Source organism: Cebus imitator, unplaced genomic scaffold (assembly GCF_001604975.1).
Source record: "Cebus imitator isolate Cc_AM_T3 unplaced genomic scaffold, Cebus_imitator-1.0 Scaffold242, whole genome shotgun sequence".
Classification (NCBI taxonomy): Eukaryota; Metazoa; Chordata; class Mammalia; order Primates; family Cebidae; genus Cebus; species Cebus imitator.
This window is the reverse complement of record NW_016107557.1, coordinates 2,247,156-2,265,361: the sequence shown is the minus strand read 5'-3', so window position 1 is coordinate 2,265,361 and position 18,206 is coordinate 2,247,156. Positions and strand designations below refer to the sequence as shown.

Sequence of the window (18,206 nt, the reverse complement as noted above, 5' to 3'; positions counted from 1 at the left end):
CCCCACCAAAAAAAAAATACAGAAATTGGATTAGAAACGGGAGTTTCTTTGGGCCCTAAGCACCTATGTTTCTAACGTGTTCTGGTAGGTGATAATTTCTGTTTCGGGCACTTGCTCTTGTCTAAGAGTGGGAGTGGAGCCCCTCATTGCCATGAACACCTGTCCTGCTCACACTGCTGGGGCTGACCAGGACAGCCCTTCCCTCACTGGATTTGAGTCTCACACACCCTGTGAGAGAGAGGGGCCGATGCCCTGTGACAGATTAAGTTCTGAGGCTTGGAGCAGTTACGTGACGCGGCCAAGGCCACCAAGCTAGAGGAGGTAAATTCAGGTTAGGAACCCAGGTCTCTGCACTCCAGAGAATGGGCTGTGCCGAGCACATGCTGAGGTTCGGAGAGCGGGGAAGCATCCATGCTTCAGAGAAAGGAAGTCACCCCACAGATACTGTGGGGAACTGAGGGAAGGCAATGCTGAGGTCCCTCCCTGAGGGTGTGGGTGTCAGGCGGAGCCCACTGTTCACAGCTGCACAGACTCTCATGAGAGAGAATGTCCTAGCAAGTTTCATTCACAGAAAGCTAGTTCACCTCTACTGCCAGGGTGAGGAGTCCCACCCCTCAACACAGCCAGAGGCCACCTCTTCAGTCCTGTAATGAGGGGCTCTAGGAACCCCTTGCGACCGCCTGCCTTGCTTGGAGGTCTCAGAGGCCCTAATTGCATCTTCTGATGGCAACCACCGTGAGAGCAGGGTGTGGACACAAATCCCACAGACCCAGAGGGGTTGGCTCTTTCCTTCCTCACTCTGAGAAGGTCCCTTATTACAGCTAAAAGGCTATTCATGCAGTCCAAAGGTTCCATTCCCGTTCCGTTCCGCACGCCCTTTTCACTGTCCCCAAATGCTTATGACACGGCCTTGAGAGCAACGCAGTGGCAGGAAGCCCAGGCGCCTCCGAGAACCTGAAGGGCTGCAGGTCCCGGTGTCCGCGGCAGCTTCTGCATCCCTGCAGGGAACCAGCGGCTCGCCGAGCCTGGCGCTGGGCTCTGGGGGGACTCCAGCGCTGGGGGCAAGTGGCGCTCATACCCGGCTGCTCACTCGCCCCACCAGTGGCCTGGGTTTAAAATCCACACGCCCGTCTTTCCGCGGCCAAAGCGATGCTGCCGGGATTGGTGATGACCCCAGCTGCCCCGAACCCTAGAAGTACAAAACAAACATAGGCTGACAAGTGACCAGAAGAGACCCGGGGAGCATCTGGGCTTCCAAGGTCCTCGGTACCGTCCAAGACAGCAAAGGACACGCGGCTAGGGGCGGCGGGAGCCAGGGACGACCGCAGGTTCCCAGAGCGCGAAGCCGCTACCCTCGGCGGTGGCGAGCACATGCCAGCGTTCTCCCCTACGAGGGTCAGGCCTTCGCTGGGCTGGCGGGGGCGGGGCTGCGGCGCTTTAAGAGGCGGTGCAGGCAGAGAGGTCCCAGGCTTGCGAGGGGACCCGCGTCATGGAGGCCGCCCGGGACTACGCAGGAGCCCTCATCAGGTGAGTGCCCCCGCGTCCGCCTGAGCCCCGCGTCCCCCAGAGAACCGCGTTCCCGTGCGCTTCCAGTTGCCTTGCGCTCCTCGCCCTCAGGTCCCCTGTGCGCCTCTCCTACTGTACCCGGTTCCCCTCGTCCCCCTGCTGCCCGCATTCTCTTTCGCTCCACCATCCCGCGAACACACTCATTCGCCCCACTGGTGCCGGAGCCGTCCAGCCGCGCCCGCAGGTAGAGCCCAAGCCCGTCCCGCGCCTCCTCCCCCTCTTGCAGCTAGGCGCAAGTGCCAGGCGTGGCTCTCCGAGGTGCGCGGGCGTCCGCACAGCAGGTGACAGCGGCGAGTGGTGCATCTCTGGCCGCTGCTGCAGTCGCGGGCGCAGAAGAGGGTTAGGTCCCAGGAACCCGGAGCAACGCCTCCACGGTGGTCGGGGATTCGGCTTCTGGGGGTCCTGGAAATCGCAGCGGGATCCGGGCGCGGAGAGGCCCGGGCTTGGCCCCTCCTGGGAGCGTGGGCTCTGGTCTCCGAGGGGAGGCTCGGACCCGGCCGGCGGAGACCGCCAGCTTTCCTCCGGCCGGGCCGCCGGCTTCCGAGGGCGGAGGCGCTGCCCAAGGAGCCGGGGGGAAGGTAGGGGGACAAGGGGCGAGTGGACCCTGCAGAGGCTTCCCTGCGCTCTGGTGGCCTTACCACCCGCTGGTGGTTGAACAGGCGACCACGGCTGTTTTCCTGCTTGGGTTAATCTTCATATCTCAACAGACCCAAGCTAATTTGTTGGTAAACTCCTAAGACATGCGTGGCAGCTACTTTAAGGTATAGGTCTAAGACGTGTTTCTCTGAACATCAAGTACCTCGAAAAGGATAGGGAAGCCCTTGCGGGCTTGAAGGTGCGGGCGTTCAGCGGCGCCGGGTCCCACTGTGTATGTTACATGCCGCAGGCAGAGGGACTGCATGGGTAAAAGGAAGGGGATTCCGGCTACAAAAGGCGATCTATGAGCCTCCGATCCCTGGTTCTTAAAGGCGAGCTGTTGTATATACTGCAGGTTAGAAGCATCTTTCTCTTTAAAAACAAGCCCACAGTACAAGTCAGGGCAGTGGCACGGAGATGCTAAGAAGCACCTGCATCGTATATGGTCATTAACACACTTAGACCTAAAGGTCAGGGCCCTGTTTCTTTCGCGTTCTTCCAACAGCATCCATCCACAGTCCCACTCCCAGGAGGTGAGGATTGTTAGCAGTTTGGAATGCGTCCTTCCAACCACTTTTCCAGTGAATTCGCAACACACCCACTGTTCCTCCGGAGCATGGGGGAAGGAGGTATGGGCTGACTCGGCACCAACCAATCCTGGTTGGCTTCTGAGCAGGATTCAGGCTGAGCCTGTCCCTGCCTCTGACTATTACAACAGCTCACCAAAATCCAAAATGCATCTGTGTGAGGTCTCCGTGAGGTCAAGTGCGAAATGAAAGTGACTTGCTTATGAGCTGTTGACAAATGAAACACTGGGAAACCTTGAGTCTCCTAGGACACATTCCTTCTAGCTCAGCTGGTCCCAGGAGTGAATGACTACCTGTTAGGGACAAACTGTTGCTGCAGTTCTTTGAAATCTACCCGCTTTCAGGCTGAGCTACTGCCATTGAAACAATCTGTAATTCTCATCGAAGGGAAAACACTTTTTCTTCCCTGACCTTCTCTAAAACCCTGTCCAGGCAAAAGAGCCAGAGGCCAGGTCCTACCACGTTTGCTAACTGTGCTCTTGCTGGACTTCTGCCTCCTCTAGGGGTTCCTTAATTTAAACCAGTTCCAGGATGTCATAACTCTGTCTTTATTAGTAAGTAACTGCATTGTGCCAAGGAAGGAACTTAATCAATGTGCACCATTTTTAAAAATCAGGTACTTGTAGGCAATGGTATAACCTTAACCCAGCCATTTGTTAGTTAGCTGGAATCGTAAGGGGCCTCGATCTTGAGGAAGGCAGCCTGAGGTCTCAGAGCAAAGCTCCAGACATCCAGAAGTCAACAATGCATGTTGACTGTCATAGCCAAATCTGCTCTGTTCATGTGTCCTGCCAGTGATAACATTCCGGCCAAAGGCTGACGTTATGAAGCTGGTAAATGCTGTCAACACCGTGTGAAATGGCTGCTTTCACAGCTATCCAGCACATCTTTCCTTTCCTTGAACAAGGAACTCTAGGTTTTGTGCTGCTGTTTCAGTGCAAATGTTACCACGGTCTTCTTAGCGACATTAGTAAGGAATTAAGTATTCTATGAGTGAATCTCTTGGCTTTCTGCTTCTTGAATCTAAATTCTTATTTTAATGGAGTTGCAAAGTGGTCAAAGGCTTCCAGGTCATGTACTGAATACTCGATAATGTCAAGCCTTTAGATAGCTTGGGAAGAACTGAGCCATGAGCCAGGCAGTCCTTGTCGGGGCAAGTTCATCTGGGGGACAGGTGTGCTCCCAACTGTTATGTCACATCCAAGGGAGCCCTAGGGGAGCCAGGCAGGAAGAAGCCTCGTCGAGACAGCACTCACTTCTCTGCCTCCTGCCATGGACCCCACAGCCCTCTGACGCTGTCCCTACAGCTCAGGGACTCTTCTCCAGGCCTGCAGAGCACTTTCAGAGCCTCCCTTCCTTCTCTGCATGGCCGTGTTTGACCTCACCACTTCCCTCCTTGGCGTTCCCTGCTGCTCTTGGCTTAGTGACAGTGCTCAGTTGACTTCGACCTCCCTCGAGGAGGAATACAAAGCCTTCCCTTCCCGCTCGTTCCTGGGAGGCATGCCCTTTCACAGCATTCTATGAAGGCTGACTTTCCCTCTCTGGATTTCTCCGAAACCGCCTATTTCCTTAAACAACCTGTTTCCTCATATTTTCCCCGTGAGTGGGTTATTTCCCTTTCTGTTTCATACGGTTGTCTGCCCCCACTTTCACAGGAATTAGGGGCGGCTGTTCTCATGTGGGACGTGTTTAAATGCAGGATCCTAAGTGGCCCTGCTTTTAGGCACAGTGCTGATGGCCAGTGATAGAGATGCCTGTACTCAGTGGGCTGGAGGGGAGCTGGGCGGAGACAGTGTCTTGTTCATGTAGCTGAAGCAGAGGGAGTGCTCTTTGGCACCTGTAGAGTCCTGGTCTACATAGGCCTGGCCTGCAGAACATCTCATTTAACCCCTTTCTGTGTTGCATATGAAACGGTCTTTCTTTAACATAATTTGACCCAGAAATCACTCACTCTCCTCCTTGACAAGAAGGTGGGGGATACATTTCCTGTCCTCAGTGCCCCCAACGGCCTTTCCTCCATACGTGACCCAGCTCTTGGTTGGGAAATGCTGCAGGTGAGAACAATAGGTTTTTTTTTCACGACGATGGCTATCCTGAGGGCAGGTGAAGACAGACAGAGCCAGAAATGGTTGCCAGCCCTTATCTTGTCAGACAGGAAAAGACGGTAGGAACTTGGAATTAATCATCTGAGCCAGGTCACTGGAGCACAGGTGCTTAGGAAGGCGTGAGCATGTTCGTCCAATGAGGAGATGCGGGGCCAGGGCTAACTAGGTCAAAGCTGAGCCTTTGACTACTGGGGCTGGACCTCGCATTAGAAGACATTGACCATGTTCTCCCATTTCTCTGATTTTGGCCTAGCATCTTTAACTCAGTAAATAGACGGCATACTGACAGGCGCTGGATGAAAGCAGGAAATAGACCACCTGACCCCATGAGACAGTTCTAGAAGCCTGGTGCACAACTGCAGTGACTTCCTGCTTTTGGATCGAAGAGAGGCTCTTTCTTGCTGCTAAGGCTGGGCCCTTAGCTCCTGTAGGAGCTGCGACTTCTGGCCAGTGGCTGCACCGCTGGGTGGAAGCTGGAGCTGGGCTCAGACCCTGGTCTAGCACTTGCTGCCCTGACGATTTGCCTCCTGTTTTCCCCAGGCCTAGGTTTCACTGTCTGTAAGGCGGATCCCAAGGAGCGGTTAGGCAAGGCGCTAGCTCACACATACAAGGGTTTGGCATCCAGGGGCACGCAGACCTTTTTCTCTCCCTCTTGTGGGGGGACTTCAGCTAGTTTAAGTTTCAGCTGCTCTGATGTGATGAGGTGGAGGCTACGCCATGGTTCTCAATGTGAAATGGAACACAGCCCGTTCTTGCCACCTTCTCCCCCAGCTCACCAGGGCTGAGAGTGTGTGCGAATTCCCTGTGGGGTCAGCGCAGGAGTGTTGTTCATGGCATTGTGTAACTGAGAACCCTGCTGTCACTCTTTTAATCGAGGTGACAGTTCAGAAGCTGTGTGCCAGTCCTCGGGATGTGTTGGTACACAGCCTGGCCAGGCGAGGCTCTGAATTACTTGGTGGGTCCCTGGCAAAGGAGGACAGGTCACTCTGACAGGCCCAGAATCCCCACCCAGCACATTTCCCTTGGTCTTGCCACATTAAAACAAATTGTATAGCAACTTTGTCTACCCAAAAGGGAAAGGCGTTGAGGGCATGAACTCAAAGCACTGCTGCGCTTTCAGCCATAGAGCAGCTCTTCCACACAGCGCTCTGGATAGATGTATATTTGAAGTTCAGAGAATGGATAACGAAACAACGTACTCCCTCAGCCAAAAAAAAAAAAAAAAAAGTCTTGGCTTTGGACAGACCTGGGATCAGGTTCCATCTTTTTCCCTTATTAGCTGGGCGACTTTGAGGAGCCACTCTGAGCCTCAGTTTTCTCATCTGTGAAGTGGAGCAATGCTTTCCTTGCAAGGTTGTGAGGGTAATTTGTTAATATTAGTTAATATTGAACTGATGGGCATGGTGGCTCATGCCTATAGTCCCAGAACTTTGGGAGGCTGAGGAGGGCAAATCACTTGAAGTCAGGAGTTCAAGACAAGCATGGCCAACATGGTGAAAACCTTTTCTCTACTAGAAATACAAAAACTAGCCAGGCATGGAGGTGGGTACCTGTAATTTCAGCTACTTGGGAGGCTGAAGCAGGAGAATTGCTTGAACCTGGGAAGCAGAGGCTGTAGTGAGCCAAGATCATGTCGCTGCACTCCAGCCTGGGCAACAGAGTGAAATTCTGTCTCCAAAAACAAAGCAAAAAAAATTGAGCTAATAAGAGCCAAAATTGCTGACACATTGCTGGCCGTGGCAAGTGCTCAGATGCGAGCAGTTATGAGACCCTGATGTCAACCTGGCCATGGATACTCCAGATCACATTCTCGCCAATGACCTCGGTCTGGTTCTAGAACGCCACTTTGTTGGTAAGAGACCTGGAGAAAGCACAAACACTCTCTCTTATGGAGAGCTTGAAGCTGGGATCAAGCTGGCAGCATGAACTCAACCCGGCGATTTTTGAGGGCCAGCTTGTTACTCTACTCTCAGGTTTTTTGTTTTTGTGTTTGTTTGTTTTAGAGACAGAGTGTCACTCTTTTGCCCAGGCTGGAGGGCAGTGATGTAATCACAGTTCACTGTGGCCTCAATCTAGGGCTCAAGCAATCCCCTTGCCTCAGCCTCCCAAGTAGCTAGGACTAAAGGCATGCACCACCATGCCTGGCTAATTTTTTTTAATTTATTTTTTGTAGAGATGAGGGTCTCACTATGTTGCCCAGATTGGTATCTAATTCCTGGGCTCAAGTAGTCTTTCCACCTCAGCCTTCCAAAGTGCTGGGATTATAGGCCTGAGCCACTGCACTCAGCCAACTATCAGTTTTTTATATAACAATTTGGTAAGTCATTGAATTTTCACTTGGATCCATTTGTAGAGCTTCAAGTTAGACAATATACTATTTAAAATGTATGTGCCTAGAACTAAGATAGGTATTACAGGAAATATAACAAAGAAGCCTTTATTCATAAGGAAAATAAAGCAGGGATAGATGGCCGTGTGTCAAAAGTGCTAAATCACAAGTGACAGGCATTGGCAAGCCATGCACGTGTTCCCTAGGATTTTGGTGTTTGGTGAGTTAATCTAGAAAAACTGCTCTGAGTCTAAAAACAGTGATATTCTTACTTTGTGTATTCTTCAAGGTCGTCCTGAAAATACACCCTTGGTTTCATTCTCCTGAATGTCCTTGCACAAGCATTTGTCCAAATAGCCTCTGTCTGAGCACCTGCGGTTGGTGGGTGCTCTCCCGGTGAGGGGACACTACAGTGTCCAGTCCTGCTCTGGGGAATGGGGATTGAATGAGGTCACACGGACAGTGCTATCATGGTGCCTGGCTCTAGATGAGACCTCACCCTTGCTGATTTCTGGTTACGTTGTTTGCAATCATTTCATTATGAATCTATTTCTAAATGTAAAAAGTTGGCCAGGTGCAGTGGCTCATGCCTGTAATCCTAGCACTTTGGGAGGCCGAGGCTAGTGGATCACTTGAGGTCAGGAGTTTGAAACCAGCTTGGCCATCATGGTGAAACCCCATTTCTACTAAAAATACAAAAAATTAGTTGGGCATGGTGATACGTGCCTGTAATCCCAGCTACTCAGGAGGCTGAGGCAGGAGAATCGCTTGAACCTGGGAGGCGGAGGTTGCAGTGGACTAAGATCGTGCCACTGCACTCTAGCCTGTGCGAAAGAGCAAGACTCCATCTCCAAAAAACAAACAAAAAAAGTCTGCAGTCCTGGGTGAAAACTCTGCATGTTGCTCTACTGGCCCACCCTCTAGTGGTGGCAGCAGGGCACCTGTGTCTCCCCTCCAGGAGTTATTTTTAAACAGCTTCATGCCTTCATGCTTTTTGGTTTAAAAGCATGCAATCCTGCGTTGAAGGCAGTTTTGCTTTTTTTTTTTTTCTGTTGGAGTCTCACTCTGTCACCCAGGCCGGAGTACAGTGATGTGACCTTGGCTCACTGCAGCCTTGACCTTCTGGGTTCATCCAGGCTCAAGCAATTATCTCACCTCAGCGTCCTGAGTAGATGAGAGTATAGGCACACCACCACACCCAGCTAATTTTTTATTTTTATTTTTTTTTGTAAAGACAGGGTCTCACTATGTTGCCCAGGCTGGTCTCAAACTCCTGGGTTCAAGCTATCTTCCTGCCTCGGCCTCCCAAACTACTGGAATTACAGGCATGAGCCACCATGTCCAGCACATTTTGCATTTCTTAAATTGCTATCAAAAGCTTCATCTGGGAGGCTGAGGCAAAAGAGAGGACTGCTTGAGCCCAGAAGTTCAAGACCAGCCTGGGCAACAAAGTGAGACCTTGTCTCTACAAAAATACAAACTCAGCCAATCGTGGTGGCTTGCACCTATAGTCCCAGCTACTCAGGAAGCTGAGGCAGGAGGATCACTTGAGCCCAGGAGGTCAAGGCTGCAGTGAGTTGAGATCATACCACTGCACTGGCCTGGGCAACAGAGCAAGACCCTGTACCTAAAAGGAAAAAAAAAAAGGTAAATATTTGAATTAATCATTTGATAAATGTGGACTTACTCCAAAGTGTCCTGTGATGTAAGCCCTGAGGGTCTTTTCCTTTTGTGATTCTAGCCACAGTTCTAAGAGTGGTTTTGCTATTCTTGGTTCATCCTAAGTTGATTTCAGAAACGTCATTGATTGCTGTAGTGACCAATATCACACTTTTGAATTGATTTCCGGCTTACCCTTATTGTATAAATATATAGCTCTGTGCATGTGTCTGGGTGCACTGAATTTCTAACTCTGCATAACTACTTCATGGCCACTAGTAATCATTCTTCTGGATTTTTAAAATCTTTAAAACTCATCCATATTTGCAGAACATAACTCTTATTTCTTGTTTGACTTGAATTCCCTACGCATTCCTTCTTAAAGAGTTTTGGCAAGGACTTTGGATGTCTTAGTAAAATAGGGATAAAGAGAGCTGTGTTTTTTGGCTTGATGTGTTACTTGTTTCTTCTCTGATCATATGTGTACACATGTGTATATATAATTTTTAATAATCCCAACCACTGATTTTGTTGCTTTTAGATGCAAATATTAAAAATGCTTTATTTCTGTGTACTTTCAAACTTCTTCTGAGAGACTCTTTTTAAAAAATTTTAACTTTTCGCCTCCATTTTCAGGCCCCTGACATTCATGGGTTCGCAGACTAAGCGAGTCCTGCTCACCCCGCTCATGCATCCAGCTCGCCCTTTCCGGGTCTCCAATCATGACAGGAGCAGCCGGCGTGGGGTGATGGCGAGCAGCCTGCAGGAGCTCATCAGCAAGGTGCCTGGCAGCCCACACGTCTCCCCTAGTGCACAGGGGCGCCCTGCACTCACACAGGGCCTTGGTCTTGGGCTCTAAGCCAGGGTCAGGACACAAAGGTCAAGAAAAGCAGCACCTCACTGGGAGGGAGCGGGGAGAGAAATTGGGAGTGACTGCTCGTGGTTATGGAGTTTCTTTTTTTTTTCTTCTTCTGTTTTTGAGACAGGATCTTGCCATGTTGCCTAGGCTAGCTTCAAACTCCTGGGCTTAAGTGATCCTCCCACTTCAGCCTCCCAACTGCCTGCCAATTTCTTTCTTGGGCGATGAAAGTGCTGTAAAATTGAGTGTGGTGACAGTGGTCCAACTCCGTGAGCATACCAAAAACCACTGCACTGGATACTTTAAATGAGTAGATCGTATGATACGTGAATTATACATCAATAAAGCTGGTATTGAAAGAGGAAAAGAAAGAAGGAGAAACAACAAGTTAAGCTCATCAGACCCTCTCTTGGCCTCAGAGATTCTGAGGGCAAAGTTTAGATGAAAATAATCAAGGGGAACATTACATTTCTGTACCATAAAGAATTTAGGTACAGAGACAAATACAATAAATAGTCACCAATGGAGAATGTCGCTTTGTTTCTTTGACAAGGGAGGATGCAGGGAAGCAGCTGACTTTGGAAGTCTGGTTTTGGTTATAAAGGCCAAGATCTAGAACAGTGTCCTAGACCACCAAATAAGGAAGAATCCCAGCCTCTCAGAGGGGCATAACTCAGACTCAGGCACCCATGGAAACAAGAAACAAGCATCCAACATGTGGTGTCTGAAGCAAGAGAGACGCTCGGCTATGCACACGAGGCTGCAGCTCTTACAGTAGCATACGTGCAGGAGTTTTCTTTTTATTCATCTAAATAAGCAGATAATCTTAGAAATTATAATTATTTAATGTAACCATTATCTCATGTATCTTAAGAAGACAGATCTATTAAAAATCTTAACTTCCTGACTGCATACAGTGGCATGTACCTGTAGTCCCAGCTACTCAGGAGGCTGTGGCAGGAAGATTGCTTGAGCCCAGGAGTTTGAGGCTGTGATGCACTGTGATTGTGTCTGTGAATAGCCACTGCACTCCAGCCTGGACCACATAGTAGGTCCCCATCTTAAAAAAAAAATTCTTAACTTCCCTGTTTCTGAGCAAAGACTGAGTCGTAGACACCAATCAAGGTTACCTTTACCATTAAAATTTTATCAAAACCCACATTTTTGAAAATTATAACTTAATAAATGTCATTGGATAGTCACATGGAAGCATCTGGCTTCACTCCATTTCTCCGATGTGTTGCACACCTAGACTCTGGATGCCCTACTCATCACCACCGGACTGGTCACCCTGGTGCTGGAGGAAGATGGCACCGTGGTGGACACAGAAGAGTTCTTTCAGACCTTGGGAGACAACACACATTTCATGATCTTGGAAAAAGGACAGAAGTGGATGCCGGTAAGTGAAAACATTGTCACCCAAACAGCTATTGGGTAGATTTCTTACTTACAAAAGTACACACCCTACTTGGGTGTGACTTGTCCACTTTCTAAATACGCACTATGTATTCACCTAACAACAGGATCCACTGCCCTCAAAGGTATTCTTATAAGTGTTTCTAGGAAACTTAGTCTCTCTGTGAACTTAGGCTCTTTGATATAAAGGAAATAATTCCAAGGAACAAGCTTTGGCCAGTGAGTAGCTACAGATCCCACGAAATGCATGGAATCAACCTGGCAACTCTACCAATTTGGAAGGCTGGAGAAGTAAACACCATCAAGGAAGGTAGGGAGAGTGTGTGCATGAATGCGCATGTGAATACGGAGATTTAGAAAAGTAAAGAGACAGAATGAAGCCTGCTGTCTCTGGGAAAACTATAGATGATATAGCTTAAAAAACTTTCCCATTATAAAACACCTAAAAATGTAAAGCACAATATTAAAACATCTTTTCACATAATAAACTGATATCCAAGAAAGATAAATCCTCAGTGGTTAAAATTTTGTGAGGCTAGCATCCAGAGAGCAATGCAATCACTGAAGCTGGCAGATCCACAGGCATCTCCTCCGGGGACCCTTAACCTGTGAGTACCCACTCACTTCAGGGACAGATGCAAGGAGGACAGGAGACAGCCTCCAGCTGACAGAAAGTCGGGGGTGAGATTTGAAGATCTGCCCAAAGCAGGGAATCTTAGAGCTCTCTCCTGGGAATTTGGCCTACAAGCTGCCCTTATGAAGATTTAGGCACTGCTGAGTTCCAAACCCTAAGCTGAGAGTTCGGTTTTCAGAGATCTGGGGGAGTAGCATCAATGGAGCGGTTTGCTTATTGGATAATCTTTGCTCCAGCCCTGTTTCCAGGGTTGATAATGCCCCAGGTAACTAGCAGGAGCATAGGCAGATCCCCTTGGAATGAACGTCCATCCTGGCCTCAAAGAGTTTTCATTTCTAATGTTTTCACAATGCAAGTTCACAGTCAAAACACAGAACGTAAGGACTCAGGCACCACATTCGTGAGAGTAAGCAGAAGCAATAAAGTCAGGCCTGCCAGGACTGCAGATGTTGGAATCATCAGATACAGAGTATATAATTACTGTACTTAAAATGTACATAACTAATGTATGATAACAAATGCAAAATTATGCACCATGGTGTGTCTTGTGCATACAAAGGTTAGAACAAGCAGGCTCTGGCAGCAGATCTCCAGAGACTCAAGTTTAGATTCTCATAGTGTATGTGAAGTAGTTATATTCTCGGCTTAAATAGTTTAGTGTCCGTTTAAAAAAAAATTTTTTTAAGAAAAATAAATAAAAGAAAAAGAAAGGCTCACACGTGGCTAAATTTGACTGGCTAAATAAATAAATAAAATGCTCAAAGAAACATTAAAAATAACCGAAAGTAAGAATAGTCAGGAATTCAAGACCAGTCTAGGCAACATAGCAAAACCCCAATCTCTACCAAAAAAACTTTGTAAAGGATTAGCTGGGCATGGTGGTACACACTTGAAGTTCTCCCTACTCAGGAGGCTGAGGCAGGAGGATCACTTGAGCCCAGGAGTTGGAGGCTGCAATGAACTATGAATGTACCACTGCACTCCAGCCTGAATGACGGAGCAAGATCCTGTCTCCAAAACAATAAAAAATAAGAAAACACCAGCCGGGGCAACATGGCAAATCCCATCTCTACCAAAAAGTACAAAAATTAGCCTAGCATAGTGGTACATGCTTGTAGTCCCAGCTACTTGGGAGGCTGACATGGGAGAATCACTTGAGCCTGGGAAGTCAAGGCAGAGAGTCATGATTGCACTATTGCACTCCAGCCTCGGTGACAGAGGGAGACCCTGTATCAAAAAATAAAAATAAACTTAAAAAGAACAAGAGACAATAAGAACTGACTAAGCAGGTTTGAAATAGAATTTTTGGAAATGAAAATTGTAACAACTAAAATTAAGTAAATGGAGACTCAGGTTAGACAGAACTGAAGGTAATGATCAAAGATCTGAAAGATGTTTCCTCTGATGTAACACATAGCAACAGGGGTGGGGAACACAAAGGATGTGAGAGACCAGACTGAAATCTAATATCTCTCTTTTGGGCATCCTCAGGTAGCGAAGGATTTTTTTAAAACAAGACACAATGCACAAGTCATTTAAAAAAAAATAGAAATCAATTCATTTAAGAATGTTGTTCATCAAACGACACTATAAAGGAAGTAAAACAATAAGCCACGAAATGGGGAGAAAGTATTTTCAACATCACCTGATAAAAGATTAGTATTCAGTAAATGTAAATAACTCATATAAATCAATTATGAAAACAACAAATAATCCAATTTAAAAATGAGCTAAAAGAGGTCACACACGGTGGCTCCCAGAACTTTGTGGGGCCAAGGTGGGAGGATTGCTTGAGCCCAGGAGTTCAAGACCAGCCTAGGCAACAAAGCAAGACTTTGTCTCTACTAAAAATAAAAAAATTAGCCAGGCATGGTGGTGCACACCTGTAGTCCCAGATACTTGGGAACTGAGGCAAGAGGATTGCTTGAGCCCACGAGTTTGAGGTTACAGTGAGCTATGATCACACCACTGCATTCCAGCCTGGGTGACAGAGAAAGCTTCAAGGAAAGAAAAGGAGGATACAAGAGACAGAGACAGGCATCTCCAGAATAAACAGTGATACCATTTTATACCATTAGATTTAGTATTGCTAGACTTCTTGATTTTTTTTATTTTTAAGATACAGGGAGCCAGGCACGGTGGCTCACGCCTGTAATCCTAGTATTTTGGAAGGCCGAGGCAGGCTAATCACCTGAAGTCAGGAGTTCAAAACCATCCTGGCCAACATGGTGAAACCCCATCTCTACTAAAAATACAAAAATTAGCTGGGTGCGGTGGCACACACCTGTAATCCCAGCTACTCGGGAGGCTGAGGCAGGAGAATCACTTGAATCCAGGAGGCAGAGGTTACAGTGAGCCGAGATGATGCTACTGCGCTCTAGCCTGGAGACAGAATGAAACTTCATCTCCAAAAAAAAAATTAATTAATGAGGACCCCAACAGCTTTTGTTTGTGTGGGTTATATCAATAGATATTTGGGTTGTGTGTGTGTGTGTGGTTTTTTTTTTTTTTTGAGACAGTCTCTCTGTGTCACCTAGTCTGGAGTGCAGTGGTGCCATCATGGCTCAAGTGATTTTTGTGCTTTAGCCTCCCAGGTAGCTGGGATCACAGGCGCACACCACCATACCTGGATAATTTTTGTATTTTTAGTAGAGACAGAGTTTCACCATGTTGGCCAGGCTCGAACCCCTGACCTCAAGTGATCCACCTGCCCTGGCCTCCCAAAGTGCTGGGATTACAGGCGGGAGCCACCACACCCAGCTTATATCAATAAATTCTGTAGACAACTGACAATCAGGAGTTCTCAACTGCAAAGACTTGGTCCCTTGGAGGACACTTATTAACATCTGAAGACATTTTAGGCTGTTACATCTAGTGGGTATAGACCAGAGATGCTACCAAACACCCTACAATCCACAGGACAACCCGACAGCAGAAATTTATCCAGCCTCAAATGTAAGTAGTGTCAAGGTTGGGAAACTATAAGCTATAGATAGATATAGATATTCCCAGTAGTCAAAATTGGTTGTTTTTGTTTTTTGGTTTTTGGTTTTTTGAGACTGAGTCTCACTCTGTCACCCAGGTTGGAGTGCAGTGGCACGATCTTGGCTCACTGAATCCTCTGCCTCCTGGGTTCAAGTTATTCTCCTGACTCAGCCTCCCAAGTAGCTAGATTTACAAGTGCCTGCCACCATGCCTGGCCTTTTTTTTTTTTTTTTTTGCGTTTTTAGTAGAGACGGGTTTTCACCATGTTGCCCAGGCTGGTCTTGAACTCCTGACCTCAGGTCACCTACATGCCTCGGCCTCCCAAAGTGCTAGGATTATAGGCATGAGCCACCGTGCCCTGCATTTTTTGTTTTTTGTTGTTATTGTTGTTTGTTTGCTTTTTGTTTTGAGACAGTCTTGCACTATTGCTTAGGCTGGAGTGCAGTGGCATAATCTCAGCTACCTCTACCTCCTGGATTCAAGCAATCCTCCCACCTCAGCCTCCCAAGTAGCTGGGACTATAGGCACATGCCAGCACATCTGGCTGATTTTTGTATCTTTTTGTAGAGACAAGGTCTTGCCATGTTGGCCAGGCTGGTTTCAGACTCCTGGTTTCAAGCTCCTGAGCTCTAGCAATCCACCACCTCTGCCTCCCAAAGTGCTGGGGTTACAGGTGTGAGCCACCACGCCCAGCCAATATTCATAATTTAAACTGTTTGGAAGTTACTAATGAATATATTTTTTTAAAAAAAACTAAAATTCAGAAATATTAAAATGCATATTAATTCATTAAAAGTAATGACCCAATACAGGTTAACTTGACTCACATATTTTTATGAAAAGTGACTATTTACCAAAACAAAAAGATGGAGGAATGACATTTTTTACATTTTGTAAATTTCTTTGATGTCTAGCTTAATAGAAGATTCTTATATCTGCTTTTTTATATTCAGTCTGTTGTAACATACTGTTTTGATGGAAGTATGAAGAAAATTCATCCTGACACAAATATGCAGCTGGGAAAGGAGGAGGATTTTAATAGTCTATTCAGAGAGTTAAAGATATTCCTTTTTATATTATGCCAGGGCTCACCAAGTCATGGTTTCAAGGTAGTTAGTTGAGGTGTTTTCAGAAAGCCCAGCTATAGCGTGTAATCTGAAGGTATGCCGGTGAAGTTGGCCTCCTCTGTTACAGCGAATCCATTGGTGTGTCTTGAATTTTGAATGGAACTTTTTCCTGTGGATGATTTTGTAATAGCAGGCATTGGTCATTGAGAAAAACTGATTCACTGAGTTATGCAGGATTTCCAAATGTACAGTGGAAACAGCACTTCTTGTGATAATTATTACCTCTCTCTCTCTCTCTCTCTCTCTCTCTCTCTGCTTTTTTTTTTTAAGACAGGGTCTTGCTCTGTCACTCAGGCTGGAGGGCAGTGGCATTATCTTGGTTCGCTGCTGCCTTGACCTCCTGGGCTCAAGGGATCCTGCCACCTCATCCTCCTGAGCAATTGGGACTACTGGTGCATACCACTACACGCAGCTAAATTTTTGTATTTTTTTGTAGAGATGGGGTTTCTCCATGTTGCCCAGGCTAATCTTGAACTCCTAGGCTCATGTGATCCACCTGCCTCAGCCTCCCAAAGTGTAGGGATTACAGGAATGAGCCACCATGCCTGGCCTCATTTTGACCTCTCGGCCCCTTGATAGGGCCTCAGGATTCCTGGGGGTCTCCAGATTACACTTTGATAAGCTCTTCATTAAATCATTTATAGATAATTCAAAAATATGCAAAATTAACAATATAATGTTTGAGATACACATGTTCTGAAAATAGGGAAAAGTAAGGGGAAAATGCATGACATAAAAACCTCTTGAGAGGAGGGGAGGGAGATGTGACTTGGAGGTGCATGGGATCTCTAAGGGATGGCAGTGTGTAGGTTTTCTTTTATGTCCTGTTCGTTACTTCTATGTGTATTACTCATATACTCATATATATATATATATAACCTCACAATTTTCCTGACTGGAAAAGAAACCACAGACCAATTTAAAAAGCATAATATTTAGAATAAAATGTAACCTTTAAAGCAGGTGGGGACCAGGTGTGTGCAGTGACTCACGCCTGTAATCCCAGCACTTTGGGAGGCCAAGGCTGGTAAATCATGAGGTCAGGAGTTCAAGACCAGCCTGGCCAAAATGGTGAAACCCCATCTCTACTAAAAATATAAAACTTAGCTGGGCGTGGTAGTGCACGCCTGTAATCCCAGCTACTCCAGAGGCTGAGGCAGAGAATTGCTTGAACCCGGGAGGCAGCGGTTGCAGTGAGCCGAGATCATGCCACTGCAGTCCAGCCTGGGACACGAGACTCTGTCTCAAAAAAAAACGCAGGTGGGGAGATTATGTCCGTAGATGAGACAATTAATTGGATGTGAATTAGATAAATTTTTTAAAGCAAATATTGGGCTGCATGGCTTTTTGCTCAAGGAAAGTGTAGCAGCAAGAATAATGCCCCCACAGACACCCCTGTCTTAAATCTCAGCCGGGCATAAGTGAAGGCTGTTGGGGTGGGTTGGGGGGATGTCCTGGGTTATCTGGGAGAGGCAGAAGTCCTCACAAGGGTCCTTATGAGAGGGAGGCAGGAGGTGAGAGTGAGGGCCAGAGGCAGAGGAGGAGGAGGGATGTGGGTTACCTACGAAGGCAGGCGCCGGAGAAGCCGGGAAAAGCGAGGGCCCGGCCCTGTGCTGCAGCCCCCACGGCCCCCGTGCGCCCTGGCTTGGTCTCAGACCCGGCGTGTGAGAGCATTAGTGTGTGGGTTTGAAACCACTGAGTTTCTGGTCGTTTGGTACAGCCGCAGTAGGAGATGGGAAAGGCGGATTTTGTTTTTCTAAAGGAGACACTCGGCTAACAGGGAGGAGTTGGTGGTGGGCGCTGGGAACCCGGCTGCAGGGCAGGGCGGTGGGGGCTGTGCGATGTCACAGGTGTAGATGCCACCGCGGGCCACGCGCTCCAGGGCTGTTCTGGTGCCCAACCACCTTCTCTGGATCCCAGCCACCTGTAGGCCTTTCTGGGCAAAGCCAGTGTAGACTGAGACCAGACAGCCCGAGCAGGAAGCCGCCAGCAGGTGTCTCGCTCCTCGGTGGCAGCGCCCTCAGGAAGAGCGCGGCCCCGCAGCCCCCGCCCGGCGAGGCCACCGGAGGGCATCATAATTTTAAGTGTAAGACTGAAGACATTAAGGGAGAGTAAAATTAAAACTTTCAAAAGTCTGAAAGGGATATGAGGCCAGGAAACAGAGGCGCGGGATGGAAGGAGAAGCCCTCTCTGATGCCAGGATCTGAGCTTTCCAAACACGTTTCCCGGCCGAGGGCTCGCTAGCGCCCCCAAGAGGCCGCTGAGAGAAAACAGCCTCAGCTATGATTTTTTTTTTTTTTTTT

The 18,206-nt window shown here is 47.7% G+C and overlaps 1 protein-coding gene across 1 annotated transcript in view; it reads left to right on the top strand.

The window, feature by feature from the left end:
* The first annotated feature begins 1,426 nt into the window (after nucleotides 1-1,426).
* CIDEA (cell death inducing DFFA like effector a) overlaps nucleotides 1,427-18,206 on the top strand; it is a 22,861-nt gene continuing 6,081 nt past the window's right edge. Inside the window, exons 1-3 of the mRNA XM_017498472.2 lie at nucleotides 1,427-1,527; nucleotides 9,519-9,663; nucleotides 10,994-11,140. Of these exons, the coding sequence (XP_017353961.1) occupies nucleotides 1,490-1,527; nucleotides 9,519-9,663; nucleotides 10,994-11,140 (330 nt within the window). The 5' untranslated portion in view covers nucleotides 1,427-1,489. The remainder of the gene's footprint in view (nucleotides 1,528-9,518; nucleotides 9,664-10,993; nucleotides 11,141-18,206) is intronic.